The following is a 25490-nucleotide window of genomic DNA, read 5'->3' on the forward strand; positions in this document are numbered from 1 at the left end:
CTGCCCTGCTTCCTCCCTCTCACTATAGATAATATTTTTAAAAATATATAGTGTATCCTTCCACTTAAAAATATAAACAATACATGCACACACTACATACACACACACACTCATTCTTTTTCTTAGGTAACTGGTAGCCTATTGTGATGGTTAATTTTATGTGTCCACTTGACTGGGCCACAGGGGTGCCCAGACATTTGCTTAAACATTGTGGGTGCTTCTGTGAGGGATTTTGGTTGAAATTAACATTTAAGTCAGTATACTGAGTGAAACAGAAAGCTCTCCCCAATGTGGGTGGGCCTTACCCAAAGACATGAATCAAAAAAAAGGCTGACCCTCATCCAAGTAAGAGAGAGTTCCTCCTGCCTGTCTTCAAACTGGGACATTGGCTTTTTCTGCCTTCAGAATCAAACTTTTATAATACATTTCTTATGTTATTTAAAAAATATCACCAACACTATGATTTTATTTAAAGAGATTTATTAAAAGCAATTGGCCTATATGATTACAAGGGCTGACAAAAGCCCCAAGATCCTCTGAGTGAGTCAGCAATCTGAGATTTAAGAGAGCTGAAGATGAAGTTCCAGTCCAAGTTTGAGGGCCTGAGAACCAGGAGAGCCAAATGGTGTAATTCCAGTCTAAAGGCTGGCAGGCTTGAGACCCAGGATAAGCTGATGTCAGTTTTTCTGAAGGCAGGAAAAAGCTGATATTCCAATTTGAAGACAGTTAGGTAGAAGGAAATCTCTCTTATTTGGATGTGAATCAGCCCTTTTATTCTATTCAGGCCTTCAACTGATTGGACGAGGCCCACCCACATTAGGAAGAACAATCTGCTTTACTCAGCCTATTGATTTAAAGGATGTTAATCTTATTATACAGAAAGTCGCCAAATTATAATGGCACAACTTACAAATTTTCGACTTTATGATGGTGCAAAAGCAATATACATTCAGTAGAAACTATACTTCAAATTTTGAATGTTTATCTTTCCCCTGGCTAGTGATAGGCAGTACAATACTCTCTTGTGATGCTGGGCAGCAGCAGCGAGCCCCAGCTCCCAGTCAGCCACGCAATCACGAAAGTAAAACAACCAATACACTTAGGACCATTCTACCCATATAACCATTCTGTCTTTCACACTCAGTACAGTATTCAATAAACTACATGAGACATTCAACAGTTTATTATAAAATCACCTTCGTGTGAGCTGATTTTGCCCAACTGTAAGCTAATGTAAACACGCTGAGCACATTTAAGGTAGGGTGAGCTAAGCTTTGATGCTCAGTAGGTTAGGTTTATAAAATGCATTTTTGACTTAGGATATCCTCAATTTATGACTGGTTTATTGAGGAAAATCTACGAATACACAGTCATCCTATTGACTCGATTTCTCTGGACTGTTCTTTTTCTTACTAGAATATATTGAGAGACAAAAAACCTTTTAATTATTTCTTGAGGTAAAACCAATAACTGGCCCAGAAGTTTTCCTAATTTTGGCACATCCTAGTCGAACCCAAAATTAATCTTCTCACAATTGTCCCCCGTAAAACAAAGGGAAGAGAAAAAAAGTAGAAATACTGCCAGGCACTCTGTGTGGTACTGTTTACAGCTCCACGGGAGCTGCCACAGTAGGCACTCAAAACACATTTGTCAAATGACTGAAGACCAGGGACCCCCCTGAATGCTCCGCTTTGCAGAACTTTTACACATCTCTGAACTGATGGAAATCCTAATTATCACAGACTGGATTTCTGTGGCCTCAACAGAAGGAAGCTCAGAGTTAGATAAATATTATTTAGAAAAAATAAAGTGACTTTTCTTACCTCCCAGAGCCCATGGAGTAAAATTCATAAATGCCACAAATCTAAGGAAATGTGTCAAAGAGAACATTTGGGGAGGACTAGAACCGTAAAACAACAACAACAACAACACAACAACAACAACAGAAATACCCACCTTGGTCTAACTGGAAGAGGAACCTCGTTCATGGTTCAGAAGGTAAGACCAAATAAGAAAATGTGGGCCAATAATGGGAAATCAGAATAGGAGATTGTTAAAACTTAAGCAAACACTTTAGCTTTGACTTTGGGATGGAACAGTCAGGTGGAGCCCCACAGGGTTTTGTGTTCAAAAGCAACTAGGTATTTGCCAAAATTATTTTTCATCAACTGAGCAAGAAGGGACCAGATGAAAAACTTACACCTATCTGTGTAAAGTAGGCGTTGTAATTTCTCAATATGGATTTTAGAAAAAGATCTGTCATCTCCCACCTCACATCTGTACACAACACTACCCGATACACTCCTCTTGACTTGTGAAATAACTGAGTTTTAGAATAATTTAGTAAGTTTTTGAATATTAAAAACATAAGTACGAATTAAATAAATCAACATCAACAGCTGTTTAACAGTGATAAAATATACTTTTATTTACTTTGTTGAGTCAGAGGGTTGTAAAAAAATTATTGCTAAAGTAGATATCAGGCAAACAGAAAGGTGCTTTAGAAGTCCAGTTACCTTGGAGTTTATTTAAACTAAGAGGAAAAGGTCATAATGTTTTCATGCAATACATACTTGGTTCTTTAAATAACAATTGTGACAAATAACAAAGAATTATGGAATGCTGCACTTGAGATCCATACAAAACACCAACATTTTGGATTGTACATAATTTAAAGAAATGTCTCAAACACTTTTTGAAATACTGTAGCAGCCAATACATAGAGGCATGCCTTAGGTGGGCATAGAAATGCAGTTTAGAAAAGAAAAAGAAATATCACACTGGAACTACCCAATTTCTTCAAAATCACTGAGCAAGAAAAGCAACATTGAACTTCCATACCGATTTTACACAACTTTTATACAGTACCTTGACTTAAATCCAAGAGCAAAAGTTAAGACTCTCCTCCTCTATTTTTGGTAAACAACTGCATGGTAAACTTAGATGACTTTTCCCCCTGGATTTTACCTGGGAGTGGCCTTTTTAATTTTTTATTTAAAAGAGGGCAGGTTTGGCACTTTTATACTGATGTCACCAATGTTAATATTTCTTGGGATCTCAGGAAGATTCATATTCTTTACAGCTGATACAGCACGGGCTGGAGCTCCCGCTAAGCCAGCCTGTATACAGAAGCAAATAAAAGAAAAGAAAATGTACAACTCAGGTGTAGCTCATCAAAAAACACTAAAAATGGAGGACAATGATAAAAGATTTTCATATAACAAGCTTAGAGACCAGATGGTAGTTTGAATTGGTATGGGATGGGTACTTTGAAATTCTAATCTATAAAGAGAAAACAGTTGGCACATTAAAAAATACAGTGAATACATGCAATGATAAGAATGTAAAAATTAGACACAAATTAGCCTGCACTACTTAGATGTCACATCCAATATTCAAATGACAAAAACTAGATCTTCACCTATATCTTCACTTACTGACTTATGATATAAGCACGAAGCATAGTTTACATTAGTTTCCTTTTAAACATCTCTTGCAACAATCATGATAGATTTGGGGGGTTTTTTTGCTTTTAAAACAGCATTGATTATCAAAATGTGCTGTGAAATAAAAACTGAAAGTAATAGATCATACTTGTTTAGTTTCTTTACGTAGGGCCAAACCCTTAAAACATTTCAAAACAACAAATTTTTAAAATTATTTTAAATTGTGGAGGCTCTTCTAAACTTTTCTAGGGAAGTTCTAAAACACCGGTGGGCGGGGAGGGGGGCGGGAATCAGGCTTTTAAAGTAAAGCCTCAGTCCAAAGAGAAAAGTTCTGCCTAAAAATTAAACTGCAACAAAAGGATCTTTCCAACCTTCGATGTGTTAGAAAAAATACAATGAATGATTAAAAATACTGTCACATAAAGTAGATCCAACAACATTGGTTCAGTTTACAATATGCAAATTTGGAGAAAGAACAGCATAAATGCAAAAGATAGTATTTATATAAATAAATGAATTTTAAAACTTCTAGTAGCATTAGTGTACAATATTTCACTTTCATCTTAGTAGGGATATTTATATTTTGTGAAACAATTTTGAAAGAAAATATGATTAAAAATAAAAGAAAAAGGGATATATATCATCTTTCTCAAATAGCTACAAGAGTCTTCATACTTTTACGGTTTAAGTTAGATTTAGATTTCATCAATTTTTATTCAGGTGATATAATAAAGTCAACAAACACATCTGAATTCAGTGGCATACATCATCTTGACAAAAGCAGACAATTAGGTAACAAAAACAAATCTTCCACTTTGCTTAAATCACATATATGAGACAATGTCTGTGTAATTAGAATTACTAGTTTTAATGTCCCTTTTTGAAATTTTAGGTTTTTTTCTCTTATGTAATCCTACCTCTTTTGTTAATTAAAATAATAATAATAATAAAGCTGTTACCTGAGAAAAATCTTGACTGATACAAAATAGGCCAGTGTAAACTATTTGCTGAATAAAGGATACAAACATTGTTAAGCAATGAAATAAAAGCCACGGATTATCAACTCAGAATTGGAAATAATAGAAAAATCAGTAAAATATTATTAATAATAGATATGGTCCACACAGGCAATGACATAAATGAAACACTCCATATCCAATTAAAGAATGAATAGGGCTGGAGTATTCAATTTTTATAATTTAATGGAAGTAAGTTGTTTTTGATTGACCCCTACATTTATACCTACCTGAAGCAATGCAGTTATTTTTATACCCCCCAAAGATGTTGGAGATACGAATAAGTATTGTTTAGGGTAGCATGAATCATATTCAAAAGGGTCTTTAACCTGATTATTTCAAGTTCAACATCTAGCTACCGAAATTTAGAATGGTTTAGGATCAAAGAAAGATCCAGTTTAAAGAGGTTTACCATCTTGTCAAGGCTCTCTTCCTTTTACCCAAAAGTATGTTGTCGGCCAAGGAACAAAAATTATTTTACAAAATTATAGACATCCTGGAGCTAGTATCAGTTTTCCAGATAGAAGGATTTTGTAATTTTTCTAATTAAAAAACCAATTTGCCACGATTTTTACTTGGATGTGTCTCTACAGGGTACAAATGATGAGTAGACTATAAAAAAAGTATTTATAAGATATTTGAATATAAATATTTTAAAAGGCATGAACTATTAGAGGATTTTTATTATTGAGATAGAGAGAGAGAGAGAGAGAAGGTAGATATGTGTGTATGTTTTACTGGATGCTATGATTTTACTTTTATAAATAGTAAAAATAATTTTTTTAGTATTAAATTAAATGTCATTGTCAAGAAGCCTTCTTTTCCATAATACCCTGTACCATGAACAGCTAAACTGAACTTGAGTAAAGAAAATGAGAATAAAAGTGCATCCTGTTAAATTTCTTTAGATTAAGTCGTTTCTTTGTGACCAAAGATGGTGTCGACTGTTGGCTGCTAATGAGAATACATAAAGTCAATATAGCAATTGATTTAAATAGCATTTATGTGCCAAGTTCTTATTACGTAAAACCAAAAGAAGTTTCTAAGTACAACAAACTACAATTCCTCTAAACATAAGCAGCAAGCCATAGACATGCAAAGGATGGTCACTATTCAGAACACGCAAATGAATTAAGAGAATCAAATTATTTCTCAAGCATGTTCAATACTTCTGTGTAGTATGTCATGAATTAAAATGGTAGGAAATAAAAAAATTGTAATGCGTACTTCAATTTTTAACTAAACTAACATTTTAAGAAATCAGATTTTGCAGAATATAAAACATAAAAAAATATAAAAAGAACTGTTGATCAGTAACTAGGTGCTAAAATGAGTTTTATATAAAAACGTAGGGCTTAAAAATAAAAGACTTCTCAGGTAGTCAACACCAGAACTGCTATAAAACAAATTTCATTTTCAGACTTCCATGAAAGTTAAGTCTGAAACATTTTTATGAAAGAATAAAATGTAAAAGAGGTAATTTGCCATTAGGAGATCAGTTTGCCAACAGAAAGGTATAAAATAATTTTCATCTTAGTTAAGATTTTTTTTTCAGTAAGATATATTCAAAGCAACAAGATAACTTTTACTAATTTTTTTGAACACTAAAATTTACAGAAATTAAGCTTGCCTGACTTGTTAGTATTATGTACAATTTAAAATGTAAAATTAAGATATTTCTGACAGTACAACATAGCTCTTAAAGATTTAAGATTACACAGCTGACACAAAGCAGAAATAAAAAGAATGAAACCCTACTGGAGAAATAACTTGCTTCCATCTATGTTGTTATACTCGAGCACCACCATGGCAGGTAAACTGCAGCAACTCCACTAACAAAAATAAATATATGAATCCAAAGCAGTTAAGAGTATGAACTGGATGAAAGAATGAAGTACAGTATATAAAAGAATGGTCATGTTTTCTCTCCCATGAGATTAAATAAATTAACAGAATTAAGAGAAAGAAAACAAAATGAAGTCTGCAAGTATACCAAAATGAGGCCAAACAGATAGAAGACTTATACAGACATACTCTCAGAAATTTCAAGCACTTGAATCACAAAGATAATAATGGATGGATATGATTTGTTTTTGATTTTGTTTTTAAATTGCCAGACCCAAAAATAAACAAAATATGTGCAAGCAAAAGTGAAAAAGCAGCATTACTAAAATATATTTCAAAGAATCGGAAGGCTCCCTTTTCCTTATCATGCAATAAGCAATTAACTTTCTCGAGGGGAAAAGGAAAGAATCTAAATATTTATTTAATCTAAGACATAAATTAGTATCCTACCATCTTAAAATATTTTTTCAAGCTTGAAATGCAGAGTAAGATGGTAGTGGGAATAATTTGTACATACTAAAACTTTACCCACCCTTCCTGCTGGAAGGTGCTATATGCACATTCATAATTTTGACCTAACAGCAAAGTGAAAGAACATCAACATTAATAAACACAGTATTAAATGGTTTCAGACTCAAAATCATTAACAAAATAATGGCAGCTTTTGAATTCATGTTTTGAGCAAAATAGAAAATTCACTATTTTAATTTATGAATGTAAGGTAGAATAGCTTTTAATCTGGGAATTTGTAATAGGCTTGCTCTTTGCTTTAAAGGCAGTGCTTTAATATTTCAATTCCAAGGTTAGAAATGCTAATGACAACCCTCTAGTGAGAAAGAACTATAACATTTTATAAAAAATTATATCAAAATTAGAATATTTAAAAATTTAAAAGCCTTCCAAATTATATAATCCATTTAATATAATCTTCAGTTATAGTTTTAATTTCTAGCACAGCATTTGCCTGTGTGAAATAAATACAGCAGATTAATGCCCAATTCATGGATTTAATGTAACTAATTCCAACCATTACAAGTGGAACTCAGGGGTCCTCACCATAATTTTGTAGAAGAACAGACTAAACAGCATGTCAAGGTAAGAAGCAGAACCAATTCACAAGCTGACTTTCCAGCATCATTGTATTAGGGCCACTTTTCTTATTCTCTGCTCTTTGAAAATAGATATTTGATTTAAAGAAAGAAGAAGAAAGCTAACTACTAGTTCTAGTGATGGAAGTTAAAGACCCAAGTGGTTCTTTGCTAGAAAATGACAATTTAACATAAATTAAAGACTAGACCACAGAAATTGGCAGTGATTTGGATCAGTGGAATAAAGGAAACAATTATGTATTTTCTATTCCAGGGATAAAGTAACACAGACCTAAGGACCACAAGTGGTACTCCCAGCTTCATGACAGAGCCTACCATCTTGGGATAAGAAATTAAAAAGCCACCTGTATGTTGCCACTTCTCAAACACATCCAGAAAGATACTTTTAGTGGCTAAAAAGCAATGCCAAATTCTCAGTGGCATTTTTCTAATTAGTGAAGTGGGTAATCCAACTTGTTGAATTTACAGAATTTTTTTTCCGCTTTGGGACTCAATAAAGTATTTTCACTTTGAAATTTTTTGTTTGTTTTATTGATTTTATTTATTTATTTATTTATTTATTTATTTGTTATGTTATGTTAGTCACCATACAGTAGTACATCATTAGTTTTTGATGTAACGTTCCACGACTCATTGTTTGCGTCACTTTGAAATTTTTAAATGGAGGCCTATAAGCATTTTCATTTTTCATTTTGGTACAATATTGTACAAAAAAAAGCTGTTCATCACCATTTAGATTGAAATTTTTAAATAAAAATTTACACAATTAACTTAGGGTGTAAAAAACACATAGGAAATGCCAGAGAAAATTTAGTTTTATAAAGCTAGGAGTCTATTAAAAACATTTTCAGTAAGAGGCAGTATGCTTTGTAAAAATGTCCAAGGTTAACAATATTTTACTGAGTCTCACTTATTATGGTGTTTGGATGTCAGAAGGTTGCTACCCTGGAAATCCGTTTTATTTTGGTCAAAATATTTAATTCCAATTTTTAGAACTTTTAATTCAATTTTAGAAGATTTGTTATCTTACACTTTTTGTTGGCCACTTTTAATATGCCCTTGTTAGTTAAAACCATAAAAGCAACTCTGTTAAGACTTTGGACCTGAAAACCATTATGTGGGGAAAAAAGCACTATTTAAAAGTCACTATTCTAAGCCTTCATTGTTTCTCACTTTGTATGCAAAACTCTAAAGGTTCAGCTTTTGGTTTTCAAATGCACAGCTTCCAAAACCCACCAGGGATTTTATGTTAGAATCCTAATTTAGAAAGACAGAAAAAGAACTGTGAGAGTTAAATTAAGATTAATTCTAACATATGATTTTTGAAATAAACTCTACATTTTTATATACAAAGTAAACCTGCATTTTTACAAATGTAATTTGTCAGTTAAATGACAATGTTTAAAAAAAGAACAAAAAATTTAAACTTTCCTTTTACAATGCAGGCAGACAAAACAGAACAAACATGACATCAATGAAACACTAGTAAAATACACTAAGTCCAATAAAAGATGAAGAAACTACAAGGAGAAACTAGAATGAAAAATAGGCTACAGGGACTACATGGGTTCATTAACACAAAGAATTTTTGAGTCTGGCCTAAATAATTAATTGCCTTTGACATCATTTTGCTTTCCCTTTGTTAAAGTACAGTTTTCTCAAAGTCAGCAATACCTTGTCTACCTGTCCTGTCTGGGAGATTGAAAGATAAAGGTCTGTAAGAGAGAAGAATGGAAAGAGCTAGAAAGATCAGGATGTTCGGAAAAAAAGAAGACTGACTTTTAAAAAAGTAGTGACTATATTCAGACCCATTTATGCATCTTAAAAATAACATGACATACACAAAAGCTAACAAGTCTCCCCAACCCCACCCCTCTACCTCCACCCCCAGGGAGTCCTTTTATTCCTTGGAAGATTCCTGAGTGCCTCTTACACTTCCCCCAAATCCCACCATCCTCCCACCCAGCTTAAACCCTCCTTTGCCCAGACCCCCATGTCACAGCAAACCAGTTTTCTGTCAAATCAGGATAGATGGGACATACATTCAGAGCATATCTTTGTTTGTCCTCTCTTTAAAGATCTGGTAGATCTTTGCTTCTACCTGTCTAGGTTATTGGGAATTAAACTGGTTCACTTTCCATTGTCACTGGAAATATACTATCTTTAAACCAAAATAATAAAGTCTTTGATTTCTGACAAAGTAAAGGCAACTAGATATATCCATGCTATATCTTAAAAGTGGTATCTTCATTATACCCAGACTGATTTTTAAAAGATAAATGCTATTCTAAATACCACTTAATCTTAAAAGTATGATAACCAGGTCTTTTCATCAATCATGATATTCTGGATTTTAATTATTTCTTGACAAGTTTTTGCTTGCATAATAAATTTTAACTAAAATTTAAGGAAGAGTCAGATTAATTAAAGCTTATAGTGTGTTCTCAAATAATTTTGGATTATTCTGCAGTCATATATTTGATACATATATCCAGTTTAAGTAACATGGAAACGGAATCCATATGAAAACTGACATTTCAATGTGTCTGGAATAAAGGTGGTAGTCTTCCAGATTATGAAAATTACTGAAGAATTACACAAAGTCAACATTTTTGGCATAATTTCTTAAAATATGATCAGGACTAAATGGCTTCATTTTGACTCAAAATCCTACTTTATAACTAAAATATTAGCAGACATCACATATGGAGAAACACTTGATGAAAAACATAATGTTGTGGTCTACTCCCAGATTTAAAACCTATTTTCTAGTAAAGGAGAAAAACTAATTTGTAGCAGATAACTGCTGACTGTACAAGTTAAGAGATGATCAGCAGATGAAAAATAGCAGTACCTCTTTCACCAGTATTTAAAACCATTTTAAATAGAAATGTTTCTGTGAAGAGATTTTAAGTTACAGTATTCTATTTCCATTGAAAATGTAAATTTTGTATTTTACTGCTCTTTCTTTACAGATAAGGAAAAATTGCCTCATTAACAAAGTTATACTGGACAATCAGAAAGCAAATATCCATTATGCAATTATTATAGGTCCTTCATGACTTTTATCAGTATTATAAATAGCAAACCAAGGACAAAAAGAAAAAAAATTAAAAAGAGGACACCATCAATGAAGTTAAAGAACCTGGAATATGAACATTCCAGACAAAAGGTCAATATATTTTTTACACATGATTACACAGAAGTCACATATTACCACATATCCATTCATTTTTGACATATTATTAATGGATTATGTCATGTCTCTTGGCATTTAGAATCTATATCCATAGAGTTTTGTAAAGCAAGTTTTAACAGATTACATAAAATTTGAGTTATCACTTAAGACTGTATAGCTCAGAGGTTATAGTAAATCTTTTACCATACTAAATAATATAAGGCAAACCAACTATACTAAATAATATTCTGAGTTCTTTTCCTTGTCCTAAAACAAAACCTTCTGTATTAATCGTTTGTTTTTCCTTTTCAAAAACCAGTATTTTAAAAATTGGCTGTAGAACACATAAAATATAAGTAGTTATTTAAAAGAGTCATAACTATAAGCTCTTCACCATTACAAGCCTCTCCTTTGGGCAACTCATAGGGATGGTAAATTGAGATATAGAGAAATGCAGGGCTATTTTACTTTAAAATAGAACACTGGAAAATGCTTTTATATAAAGCTTTAACTGTTTCTAACCCTCAGATTTTGGATTTATCCATCATCCTGTGTTTCATTCAATTCCAGTGAGCATAGCATTCCATTAAACCGATCCTTTAAAGTGCCAACAAGATAAAAATTCTTTAGAACTCACCTGTTGTAAATTAATGCTAGCATATTTTTAATACTTTGCTGCTTTTATAGTAATGATTACTTTAAATCAACCAAACACCTGAGCTTGTATTAACAATTATAAATAAAATTTATTTTTCTAATCTTAGTTATGACTATAAATACCAAAGGTAACAAGTATAGTGTTGAATGACATGTCAAAACTATTCATCTTTCTAAACTTCTGCCAGAGTAATAAGAAACCACCAAAACAATGTGAACTTCAGTGGCTCAGCTACAGTGCTTGTTATTGATATTCAGCCTAATACTTGAGGAAAGAGTCATGAAAATTCTAAAGTAGGATTTTATACAATGCTAAAGTGCTGGTTGATCCTCATGCACCTAATCTAACAGCACAAAGCTAAGCATGTGTAACTAACCAAATCTTTCTCCTATAGAATGCAGAAAAAGCCATGAATTCATGTATCATTGTATAAAATATGTGACTTAGCCAACTTGTCAGTGACCTCTGGGAAGGATCCAGAATTAAAAGATTAAGGCAACGAATTTCTTTTTTCAGTGTTCACTCAGGCTTGCAAAGCACCAATTATAACTTACAACATTACTTCCTCATGAGAATTCCATTTCCTCTCCTCTCCTTTTTCAGAAATAGTTCTGTGACACTAAATTTATATATCTTTAAAATATCAGGTCTAAGATTTCCTTGATGATTACTAAGGTTTTGTAAAGCAAATACTGATTTCATTATTCAAACATATAATTTCTTTTTTAAGCTGTTAAGAATCTGAAATTGTCTTTATTACCCAAGGCAGTTAACAACCATGGCTAAAAAAAGAGAACATGAAACTATCAGATAGATAGCAGTCACAAAACATTGAACATACTAAGATATGTATATTCCATTTTTAAAAAACTGAATAAGCTATCAGCTGTACTTAAAGGGTGATACTGAAGGACAAACAGTGAAAGCTACACATCATGCAAATTTATGATCATGCTTACTACCTCCATTAACCAGAGCGCTTTCCATTCTTACCTCAGATTTCTCCAGTTTATTTTGTGCATCAATTTGAGTAACAATCTCATTCATGTTGGTCTCCAATACCATTCCCCCCATCACCATTTCTGCAAGAATATTGTGAACCTAAAGGGAAAAATAATACACGTCCATAAAGAAAATTCACTACAAAAATGTTTCATCATTCCAGTAGCTTTCGTTTCAAACACTGCTGTGACTATTTCGTAAGTATGAAGTTTAAAATAAAAATAATCTGGAGGGCCCCTAATCCACGTTTGCTATTACAATGCAGCCTGAGACAGAGAGCCTCTTCAAATCTTAGTTTAATGGGCTGTAAAACAGGTATTAATAGTGTCTCCTTCCTAGACTGTTGAAAAGATTAAATGAGGTCATCCATGGAAGTGCTCAGAACAAAGTAAATGATCAATAAACACTACCTCTTACTGTAACCAGTTTAATGCTAAAAAAAAATTATCTACAATGGCCTTTTATGACAGATTCTTAGCCAATAATTATTAAGTTGTTTTATGCTCAAGGCATTTAATGAAGCTATGTGGCACTGTAACAAGCTCCTGATTGAAATAGAGTAAAATTTCTTTTTATTGTAGGTACTTTAATAATGTTTTTGTCCCAAACACATCCATATATGTAATACTTAGATTTTTTTAATTATCAAATATACATCTTACAATCACTAAAGTAGCATCTTCCACTGGGGAGAAAAAATATAATCCAGGTGTTTTTTTCATAGGTAGTTACTGAATCAAAAATCACCAACTCAAAGCTGAATTAGGGTATCACAGAATAGCATACTTTGCTATAATTTTTAAAAAAACAATGTGGTGGTATAAAGAATGGAGACTCTGAAATTAGGTATGAATACTGACTCTAGCACGTATTGTATGTCCTTTAGCACACACGCACCTGTTACCTTATCTGTAAAATAGAGATAAAAACAGTATAGACACCTCATACGGTCATCAGAAGAATTAAATATTTCATGCCAAGTATGTAGCATAGTACCTAAAAGATACTATAAAGTAATTTTAAGATTTATTTATTTTAGAGAAAGAGTGTGTGAACATGGGGGTAGGAGCAGAGGGAGAGAGAGAATTCCAAGCAGACTCCCTGCTGAGCATAGAGCCAGACATGGGCTCCATCCCATGACCCTGAGATCATGACCCGAGCCAAAATCAAGAGTTGGCTGCTTAACCAACTGAGACACCCAGGCACCCCAAGTAATTTTATTTTAAACAAAAACTGGTCTTGGTTAAATATGTAATTATATGATTCAATTTTCATTCCTTTATAAGACTGCACACAAATGTATTCATGATTTTTAAATCCTATCATTTACTAAATTTTCATTTTGGAAAGATGGACATCTCATGTTACAACTCTTGAAGAAAAAGGATTAATAGAAATTACTTTTCCTAGAAAACAAAACAAAATCAGAAGCCACAACTGTTTTAAAAACTAGTGCTAAAAAAATAAATAAAAACTAGTGCTAAATATCATCACTCCTAACTGCTATCCCTTTTGTGACTAAACACCACTTATTGAAATGATGTTTTGGTGCTGCACTTATGGTATGTATTTAATTCTCACATTAACCTTTGTTACAGTTGAGAGAATAAACCAGCTTGCTCAAGACACATAAATGAATATGTAGCAAACGATTAAATTAAAACCTAAGTCTGAGTGACCCAAGTCCTATTCCTTGCTTTCTTCTGTTAACAACACATGAAATTGGGCGCCTGGGTGGCTCAGTTGGTTAAGCGACTGCCTTCGGCTCAGGTCATGATCCCGGAGTCCCTGGATCGAGTCCCACATTGGGCTCCCTGCTCAGCGGGGAGTCTGCTTCTCTCTCTGACCCTCTCTCCTCTCATGCTCTCTCTCACTCTCTCAAACAAATAAAATCTTTAAAAAAAAAAAACCAACACATGAAATTGATACAGCAAATTAATTTTTAGTCATAATCTATGAAGGTTCAATTAAAGGTCAAGAAGGTGATTGGATGATAAAATATAATTACCCTACAACAGCTAACAGGTATCATATGGAGGAAAAGTGTTCAGAAAGAAAGGCCATGGCCAGTGGACGGATTCGTTAAGACTTGTTTTAGCAATGGAACCTCCCCTCTTCTTTTTAAAACAAATTCTCATGAGAAAGCACAATTTGTAATGCTGATAAAAATTCAGCAACTCCACCAGCCCCACTTTGCTCAGGCTTATTCATTTACTACTGCCTTTCCAGAAATATCTCAGAAACACATGCAGATTAGTGGAAGACATAGATTTCAGTATTATAGAAATGTCTACCAAGGTTAGAGGTATTAAAATATGAGTAGTCTGCAGATATGCAAGAAATTCTAAGGACATATGTCAACTTAATAAGGACCTGGATGTAAATTTGTCTTCAAAGTAAAAATAACTCCTATGAAAGCAAATTCAGAAATCTTGAGAAGATAAAATACAAATGAGAGCCTGTGAGCTAAATCCTTAAGCATAACCTCATTAGAAATATAATAAATGCCTGAAGAATATATTCTAGGTGAGGAGGTACTATACATTATGTAGAAATTCCAGGAGGTAAACAGTATGGGAATGAGAATTACTAGCTGGGAGAGAAGTCCAACATTATCAAGGTCATAGTGTTCAAATAAGGTATGGAGGGATCATTTAGAAGCTGTCTAGTGACAGAAAATTTCATGTTCCAAGAACTGGGAGGAATTTTCGGCAGACTTAGTAAGAGAGAGATGATAAAAGCTTTGTTTTTAGCTTAGCCTTAACACATATGGCTGACATGTTCTAGTATTTTGTTTTACAAATTTTACCTAAAACAACTTTTTTTTTTTTTTTAAGAGAGAGAGTACGCAGGAGGGGGGTAGGCAGAGGGAGAGGGAGAGAGAGAATCTCAAGCAGGCTCCACACGCAGCACAGAGCCCAACATGGGGCTGGATCTCACAACCCTGATCATGACCTGAGCTGAAATCAGGAGTCGGGACGCTTAACCAACTGAGCCACCCAGGCACCCCTTACCTAAAACAGATTTTAATGGAAATAAAAGGGTGACATTATGTTTGAAATATAACTCATCTACTAAACTGCTTTGATGTCCACCTAACATAAAGGTTCAATGAGTTTTTAATCCCCTTTTCTTGAATTTTTATAGGTATTTAAGTGTTTTTTTTAAAAAATAGCAAATACCACATTATTAATGTATTTTTGCTTGTTTGTTTTTAACTATATATGCCCTATCTACCCAACCACATAGCTTCTTCTATGTCCCTCTATTCAAAGATAATCACAATTAGATCTTAAACAGGTTTCCCCCACTATCCAAAAGTTCCCCTTACACCCTTCACTTTTAAAAAAGACCTATGTTCATACCTGCTTTTTGCCAACTGAAAGAAATCCAAAAAGAATTTTCACATCTATGAAAGGGTAATTGCTTCTTTGCTTTAAGCCATTTTGGCTTACAAAATGTTTCAAAGGAACACTCTGCTTTTGGACAGCAAGGGAAACCTGCATAGCCTTCATGAAAACTTCTTACGCATATACTTGTTATGTGTGCGTAAATGTATGTCTAATTTACACAAATGAGATCATGTAACAAACACATAAAGTCACAGTTCTGCAAGAGACTTATGGACTGAAAGAGGCTGCAGAAAATAAGGGTGTGAGTTAAGAAAATAATAAAAGATACTGGTGCCAGGTCTATGTACAAGAATGATCAACAAAACTTTGTTGGTAAGAGTAAAGAAACAAAAACACAAAACTGTAAAATGGTGAATCTACACTACTTGTTTTACGTTTTTATTCAAATTCCAGTGAGCATACAGTATATTAGTTTCTGGTATACAGTATAGTGATTCAACACTTACTTAAAACAGCCGGTGCTCATCACAAGTGTACTCCAATCCCCATCACCTGTTTCCCCCATCCCCCCATTCACTTCCCCTTTGGTGACCATTGGCTTGTTCTTTATAGGTAAGAGTCTGTTTGGGGCACCTCGCTCAGCATTCAGCAGGGAGTCTGCTTCTCTCCCTCTCTCTCTCCCTCTGCCCCCACCCCAAATAAATAAATCTTTTAAAAAAAAAAGAAAAAAGTGTGTTTCTTAGAATGTACACTATTAATTACCACACACTTAAAAATGAGACATCTACAGTTTCCTCAGTCACATAGATTATTAGATGAAAAATGAATGGGACAGAATAATATCTATAATATGGTCCCACTGAGATTTACAAAAAAAAAAGAATTACATACACATACACACTTAGATATACCTAGAAAGTTCCTGGAAAGAAATGCAAATACTTTTCAGCCATTTACCTACTGAAGAACATCTTGGTTGTCTCCAAGTATGTGCAATTATGAAAAAAGCTGCTATAAACATCTGTGTGCAGGTTTTTTTGTAGACTTGTTTTCAACTCCTTTGGGTAAACACCAAGGAGCATGACTGCTGGCTTGTATAGTAAGAACATGTTTAGTTTTGTCAGAAACTACAATACTGTCTTCCAAAGTGGCTGTACCGTTCTGCATTCCCACCAGCAATGAATCAGAGTTCCTTGCCAGCACTAGATGTTGTCAGTGTTCAGGATCTTCGCCATTCTAATAGGTATAGAGTGGTATTTCACCGTTGTTTTAATTTTCTGCAAATATTTTTAAAGTATAGTAGTTACCTAAAGAATGGAACTGGAGGACTGAGGAAGAATAGAGATGTGTCTTTCACTTTATAGTTTTTGTTTGTCTAGGTTTTGAAAACTTTTAGCATGAGTATATATTAAAAAAAAAAAAAAAAGCTTGGTAAAAATAAAAGAGTGACCATGCAGTAATTCAGAGGAATAGTATTAAAGGCTATAGTTATGCGTATACTGAAGTTATTTAAGAGGTAGCACAAAGGTGAATATTTGTTAGTGATAAGACAAGCATGCCACTTTTTTCATGCTTTTTTTTTCTTAAAGATTTTATTTATTTGAGAGAGAGAGAGCACACAAGCGGGAGGGGCAGAGGGAGAGGGAGAAACAGACTCCCGGCTGAGCATGGAGCACGAGGCAGGGCTCGATCCCAGGACCCTGAGATCATGACCTGAGCCGAAGGCAGATACTTAACTGACTGAGCCACCCAGGCGTTTTATTTTTTTTAATGTTTCAAGTTTTTATTTAAGTTCTAGTTGGTTAACATACAGTGTAATACTGGTTTCGAGAGTAGAATTTAGTGGTTCATCACTTACATGTAACACCCAGTGCTCATCACAAGTGCCCTCCTTAATGCCCATCCTCCACTCAGCCCATCCCCCAGCCACCTCTCCTCCAGCAACCCTGTTTGTTCTCTATAGTTCAGAGTCTCTTACGGTTTGCCTCCCTCTTTCTCTTTCCCCTATGTCCATCTGTTTTGTTTCTTAAATTTCACACATGGGTGAAATCCTATGGTATTTTTCTTTCTCTGAATGACTTATTTCCCTTAGCATAATACTCTCTAGCTGCATCCACATCGTTGTAAATGGCAAGATTTCATTCTCTTTGATGGCTGAGTAATATTCCACTGTATATATATACCACATCTTCTTTACCCACATGGACACGGGCTCTTTCCATAGTTCGGCTATTGTTGATAATGCTGCTATAAACACCGGGGTACATGTGGCCCTTGGAATCAGTATTCTTGTATCCTTTGGGTAAATACCTAGTAGTGCAATTGTTGGGTCATAGGGTAGTTCTTTTTTAACTTTTTGGGGAACCTCCATACTGTTTTCCAGAGTGCTGCACTTTGATGCATTTAAATAGTAAAAATTCTATCTCATATACGTGTCAGTGCAGAACTTGGAGACTTTTGCTTAGTACTACTCTAACATTTAAGATTAAATGGTCTCTGTATTATTTTATTATTATTTATAAAATATATTGCACACTGTGGGTATCTAATAAATATTATATGCAATTTTTTCTTCAAAATTATTTATCTCAATAATCTCAAAGTTCAAAAGTTAAAGAACAAACCATGTGTTTTTTTTAGCAATTTTCACTACCCCATTAGTAAACCATATTTATTAAATATTTTTTTAAGTTTTTATTTAAATTCCAACTAGTTAACATGCAGTGTAATATTAGTTTCAGGGGTGCAATATAGTGATTCAGCACTTTCAGACATTACCCGGGGCTTAGCACGCGTCTATTAAATACTTATGTAACGTGCTTACAGAGAGCCGCATCCTGGTGTGAGTGAAGCAAACATAATCATTGAAGAGGAAAAGGAAGACTAAATCAAACACATTTCACCTTTTAACAATAACAAGCCCTCTATGAGACTGAAGCAAATATAAAAAAGGATAAAGGAAGGAAAGGTCAAATTATACAGATTCCTTTCTACAGTCACTTGTTTGCAAAAAATAAAAGTTACTTTGCTGTAACTTATGTTAGAAATGAAGTTCTCTGCACCAAGTATTTTTTACTTTGACTATATTAATATCTGACTATAGGGGTGGTCAAGTAAAATATGGCATAGCATTCTGTTTAATTCTTCACCTAAGAATAAAGCTAGAATGTATGTATTGATATGGTTCATCTAAAGACCGATGAAGTTAATAAAGCCAGGCATAGCACACTGTACGAAATAAAAACAAACTCGCCTGGGTGGCTGAGTCGTTAAGCATCTGGTCATGATCCCAGGGTCCTGGGATGGAGCCCCGAGTCAGGCTCCCTGCTCAGCGGGGAGCCTGCTTCTCCCTCTCCAGCTCCCCCCTGCTTGTGTTCCCTCTCTCGCTGTCTAAAAAATAAATAAAATATTTTAAAACAAACAAACAAACTCGATCACTCACTAAACCAAGAGAACTATGCATATCTTTGAAAATATATAGGAAAAAAGTCTAGAAGCCTACCTAGTGAAATTATTAAAAGAAATTACTTTAGGGAAACAGTGTAGGATGGGGCTGAGTGGGTATAAGGAGGGGGACAAGGTAAGAAGAACTTTAATGTTTAATCATACAGTCTTTAGTATTGTTTGACTTCTCTGTTTCTAAAGAAAGATAAGTATTATTATTGTAATTTTAAAATAATAAAATATTTTACTATGGATAACAGTGTAATGTCCTTTAATGGTTGTACGTCTGTCAGACGGAGACACAGATATCACATATCCTCCTAAAATAACTATAAACTTCTGGAGGAATGGGATAAGGGCCTATTCTTCATATAACCCTGCAGAGTGTTAAGCACTCAATAAATATTTTGTAAAATGTGTTTTGCAAGGAACACCTCCTTCCCCTCTGCTTGCAGAAAAAGATACCATAAGACATGATTTTTTAAAAAGATTTATTTATTTATCTTAGGGATATATATATATATATATATATATATATAGAGAGAGAGAGAGAGAGAGTGTGTGTGTGTGTGTGTGTGTGTGTGAGTGCACGCACAAGCAGGACAGGGAGAGGAAGAGAAATCCCAAGCAGACTCCGCACTGAGTGCAGAGCCCCACACCGGGCTGGATCCCACAACCCTGAGATCCTACCCCAGCCGAAACCAACAGTGAGATGCTCAATCAACAGCACCATCCAGGTGCCCAAGACACCACTAAAAAAAAAAATATTTTATTTATTTATTTGACAGAGAGAGAGAGAGATAGCGAGAGCAGGAACACAAGCAGGGGGAGTGGGAGAGGGAGAAGCAGGCTTCCTGCTGAGCAGGGAGCCTGACGCGGGACTTGATCCCAGGACCCCGGGACCATGACCCGAGCCGAAGGCAGACGCTTAACCGAATGAGTCACCCAGGCGCCCCTAAGACAACATTTTTTAATTATTAAGGATAGCCACTTACGATGAAATGATCAACTATTTTCTTTTCTTGAACACAGGTTCTTGCTGGCTGTTTTTTTTTTTGTGTGTGTGTGTGTGTGTGTGTGTGTTTAGATTTATTTAAGAGAGAAAGTGAGTGAGCCAGAGTGAAGGGAGAGAGAGAGGGAGATGGGAGAGAATCTCAAGCAGACTCTCTGCTGAGCATGGCTGTGGAGCTCCATCTCACGACCCTGAGATCACGACCTGAGCCGAAATCAAGAGTTGGACACTTAACTGACTGAGCCATCCAGTTCCCCCAATGATCAACTATTTTAAATTATGTTAGAAAATTTCAATTTATATACTTCTGTTGGTCATGTTGTTGTTACTAATTTGATAATAAAATTTTAATACATATATTTGCTAATAAAAATTTTAAACAATGTACCTAAAGTAATCTATTAATACCTGTATTTATAATTCTAATTGTTGTAAATAGATCTCTCTTCACATTTTGGTATTTCTTCAAATCTAAACTAAAACTGATTATTTAAAAAACTATTATTTTACATACTACTGAAAAGGAAAAACACTGCCAATTAAATTATGACAAGCTATAGAATGTAACTTGAATCCCAATCTCAAAAGTGTTACAATGTGAGAGAAAGCTGTAATTTTAGAGTCAGTGAAATATGGTATTTTCTCATCATTTTTAGCCCCACACAGGTTGCTAAATAAAATAAAAGCTATAATGAAAAAACTTTAGTAAAAAAATGAATGTTTGGGGGGTTTACTGGTGTCATTGCCAACAGTAAAAAAAAAAAAGCTTAGCTTCAGAAATATATCCTCTCAAAAGATACTTATCACAATTTCATTAAATCAAAAAATGTTTTTAAATTTTGCTGTAATTATTCTCCAAATAGGATATCTGACATATCAAAGTGTTATACAAATCAAAACTTTGAGTTGCTAATGTTATTAACCTTAAGAAAGTGTTTGCTAAGAAAATAATCAGTTTTAGAGTCATCTGGTTAATATTATCTTGAGACTGAGTCAGTTGAGCAGGTTCTGCTGCTTAAGAGTACTATTCCCCCCAAACTACTGATTTCTTTCCTAGTATGTTGTCAAAATGACATATAATTATAATGTACCAATATATCAATATAATATATATATCATGAAAGAAAATCCTAAAGAATGACAATTTTGAAAATAATTCTGAAAGGAATTAGTAGTATATTTTGTTACCCTATCAAAATTTTGATACAATTTTCAAGACAAAAATAGAAAGGGGAAGTATATAACATATTAATAATAATGAAGTCATTTGTTAATTGCTGACCAATGAAAAGCAACAGGGATATAGTAATTCAAAGTAATAAGTAAGAGTAAATCTATTTTGGTACACAATGCATTTTATACGAACATTGAATACGAATGTCTCAAAATCTGAAAATTCAAAATATTCAAGTCTGATTAAAAAATTACAAAGCTGTTCTACTTTCTATTCTATATTCCAGGCTGAGTGTCAAGAAATCCCTTTTAAAAGCTGCTTATTATAAAAGTCAGAGCTGCTCATTAGAAGATCCGAGAATACTCCAACTTTCTTTTATCCTTATCCACAAATTTACATCTTTATTTGTTCTTCTTCCTTCTTTAACTCATTCCTTCTTATATCTCATATTTCCTTCTGTGTAATGTACCTTCCTTTAGAATTTCCTTTAGTAAAGGCTTGCTGGTAGCAAATTCTCACATTATTTTTCTCTGACAATTCTTGTAAGATATTTTTTTGACTTGAGATTTACAGTTGGACAGTTATTTTCTTCCAACACTAGGTTTTCTAATTTCTGTGATTGCTGTTGAGAAATCATTTCCCAATTTAATCACTGCTCTTGTGAAGGTAATGTTTCTTTTATTTCTGGATGATTTTAAGAGCTCTTTCTCTGCTCTTCAATTGTACTATCATTAGTCTAAATGTAGATTTATTTTTATTTATTTCGCTTGTGATTCTTTAATCTGATTGGTATCTTTCTTTAATTCTGGCAAATTCCCAGACATTAGATACCCAGATATTATGAATATGCCTTGTTCTTTCTCTCCTCTTCTTCTGAAACTAAGAATAAATGTTCATTAGACCTTTCTTGCTCTATCCTCCCGAGTGACCTGTAAACCATCTTCCATATTTTCACTCTTTCTTGTCTTTCTATGCTCCATTATGGACAACATGTTCTACCTTTCCTTTTACTCAGATATTTGTAATCTACGTTTATATATATATTCATCCACTCAAATTTTCCATTTTGACATTTTTTTGCCTCTTCTAGAAATCCTACTGAGTTGTTTTTCAGATCATCTGGAATGTTTTTTGTAATACTTTATTCATTGCAAATTTTTATCAGAATTGACTTTCTAACAACTTGCTCAGTTGATGGGGACAGGGGCTGGTATGTCTGGGGCCAAGATTTTGACTGGTGCTGACAGGCAAAGTAGAGACTGGCATGTCTGGGGTTTAGCTTTCCAATGGCCCAGCTAGGAGTTTGGTTAAAGAAAGGAAGAACTGAGCAAAAAAATAAATGCATCAGGAATAATGAGAACAGTAAGAGTGAGAATAATCAGAATAATCTTTCACTGTCAGAGTAGCAAGTTGCAAATACGGAAAAGGAGAAGGCTAGAATAAATTCTGTAGTGTTACACTACACTCTGAGGTATTATGAAGAACTCAATGATTTTTGAAATATATACAGATATAGAAATAGGTTAGAGGGTGTGTGTGTGCACACACATACACACATACCTACATCTATTTCCCAGTTTGGTTCAGAGAACCAGGAAAAATATAACCCTGGTAGCAATGAGCAAAAATGGTACTGAGATTGTCATTTCTAAACATCATTGTCCGAGAAAAAGAACCAGGGTTCCTTGAAGAAATAGCTGACTTAGGGCTGGACAGAAAACATGTAAGATGCTCTGTCCATAGAAAAGGCCTAGAAACAATGACCAGCCTCATAATTATAAGCACCTCCAGACTGTGGTTTCCATATACCATTTCCCACTAAAAGGAATCAGGGCTCTTAGAAAAAGTGGCTGATAACATGCCTAGAGTAGTAAATGAAGACAGTGGGTCTGCAACATCTAGTTGTACCAGAACACAAAACGGCTGTAATAGCCCACGGAGGGGAGGGAATGGCAAAAGGACTCAGAAGACAACCTGAAGGGGCTCCCCCCTGGCAAACACAGGGCAATGTGAGCATCCAAAACAAATCAAAGTATGTTAAAATTCCTATGTCACAGGGAACTAAAACAAAACCAAACCAAAAAACAACAATAATCATTTTTGGTGAGTATTAGGGAACTGAACTACTAGGAAAACTGACAATATAGGAAATAATCTAGAATTTATCCTGCCTTTCCTATATAAACTGTACTTTTAAACCCATCATCTCTGTCTTTTAATAGATTGTTTCATTCAATTCACACTTAGTGTCCTGAATAATAACAGATCTACTTTAAACTGGTACTTTCACTTTTCATCATGAAGTTGGTTGATCAAATTTTATTGATATTATATCCACCATCTTTTAAATCAGAGATTCTACTGTTTATAATTTCATTAGTGATTATGATCTCTTTCCTTGCTCTTTTTTTTTTTTTAAAGATTTTATTTATTTATTTGACAGAGAGAGACACAGCGAGAGAGGGAACACAAGCAGGGGGAGTGGGAGAGGGAGAAGCAGGCTTCCCGCGGAGCAGAGAGCCCGATGCGGGGCTCGATCCCAGGACCCCGGGATCATGACCTGAGCCGAAGGCAGATGCTTAACGACTGAGCCACCCAGGCGCCCCTCTTTCCTTGCTCTCTTAATCAAATAAATATGACTTTACTATTACTTATGAAACCTTTTTATGTGAGTGAGAAACCTTTCAGATCATATTTTCTTGGTGTATGTGCGCCATCTTCAGTCTCCACATCCAAACCAATTTTGCATAGGTAGGCTGTCCCACTACTTCAGGGTGACTTTGGGACTAATCTAGTCCATGAGCAGGCTGAGGGTTGTGGGCAAAATTCTATACCAGACCCTAAGGAAAAGTGAGCTGAGCCAGTTAAGAGATTCCTGACTGCTGGAAGGTCCAGGGCGGCTTAAGGGTTGAAAATAATCCTACTTTCCTAGAAGGGCTTAAAGTAAGACTAGTATTGTCCTGGACAGAGAATGTAGGCATAGGAAGGTCTATTTGACTGGTCTCTGACTCCTGCTATCCTAAAGCTTTTTGCCTCATTGCATTGGAAAAAATTAAAACAAGTACTTAGCCCAGAAAGAAGAGATATAGTTAATTTTCGCAGGTTTTATTTTTTTTTATTTTTTTTTTAAGATTTTATTTATTTATTTGACAGAGAAAGACACAGCGAGAGCAGGAACACAAGCAGGGGGAGTGGGAGAGGGAGAAGCGGAGCAGGGAGCCCGATGTAGGGCTCGATCCCAGGACCCTGGGATCATGACCTGAGCCGAAGGCAGACGCTTAACGACTGAGCTACCAGGCGCCCTAATTTTGGCAGGTTTTAAAACAATGATGCACTATTGTGTAAAAGGAACAGGCTATACATACTCATACTGTATGATCCCATTTCTGTTTCTCTTAAAGACTTACTTGTTTCTGCACTTACTTGTACAAAAAAATCTAGAAATACACATACTCTAAAATGTTAACACTAATGTTAATTAAACAGTTAGACTGAGGTGGTTCTAATACCTTAGCAGCTTAAGTAAGCAAACCAGAACATGCCTATAAGAAATCAAAACCTAAAGACAACCCATCAGAGCCAACTCAGCTTTCCCAAATAATACAACTGCTTAAATTGTAATCAATCAGAAAATCCCCTTGCTTTGCTTCTGCATCTTTTTTATAAAAGCCTCTCCCCTAGCTCCTGTTGGTGAAGTACTCCTAACTGCTTCTGGTTTGGCGTGGCCCGATTTGAATCAATTTCTGTTCAAATAAACATAGAAATTTTTAATATACCTCAGTTTTTCCACTAACATTAGGCAATCTCTACAATTGAGATGACTTCCATTTATTTTCCACTTATGTGCATTTTCTGATTTTTCTAAAATGAATGCATATCAATGTAAAATAGAAGTCTTAAAATAACTGTGTGTCATGTACAGAAGCTGTACATGAGTGGAGCTTAATTTCTCTATTAAGGAAATCTTTTATTCTCTAGGAAAAATGTGAGAACTTTACTCTTACTACAACATTTACAAGAGATTCCTCAATTTTCTTAAGAAATTGCATGATTACATAAGCTAATGATCTCTGAACAGTCATTTTATTTTTTTTTTAAAGATTTCATTTATTTACTTGGGGGAGAGAGAGAGAGAGCACGCAAGTGGGGGGAGGAGCAGAGGGAGAAGCGGGTTCCCTGGGAGGGGCTCGATCCCAGGACCCTGGGATCATGACCTGAGCCGAAGGCAGACACTTAACCGACTGAGCCACCCA

General features: G+C 34.5%; 1 protein-coding gene across 5 annotated transcripts in view; it reads right to left on the reverse strand.

Annotated features, from left to right (window-relative positions):
• Nucleotides 1-2496: 2496 nt before the first annotated feature.
• The window catches only part of AP3S1 (adaptor related protein complex 3 subunit sigma 1), a 72660-nt gene continuing 49666 nt past the window's right edge, over nt 2497-25490 (reverse strand). For 2 of the 5 annotated variants that reach the window (XM_032425057.1, XM_032425054.1), the window contains 2 exons: nt 12246-12353; nt 2497-3119 (listed from right to left, as the gene is read on the reverse strand). In XM_032425057.1, the coding sequence (XP_032280948.1) occupies nt 2991-3119; nt 12246-12353 (237 nt within the window). In that variant the 3' untranslated portion in view covers nt 2497-2990. Of the gene's footprint in view, nt 3120-4405; nt 4454-9090; nt 9132-12245; nt 12354-25490 lie in introns of all 5 variants that reach the window. The other 3 variants (XR_004301902.1, XM_032425058.1, XM_032425055.1) reach the window with 3 other exon arrangements.

Source organism: Phoca vitulina, unplaced genomic scaffold (genome assembly GCF_004348235.1).
Source record: "Phoca vitulina isolate PV1807 unplaced genomic scaffold, GSC_HSeal_1.0 scaffold32, whole genome shotgun sequence".
NCBI lineage: Eukaryota > Metazoa > Chordata > Mammalia > Carnivora > Phocidae > Phoca > Phoca vitulina.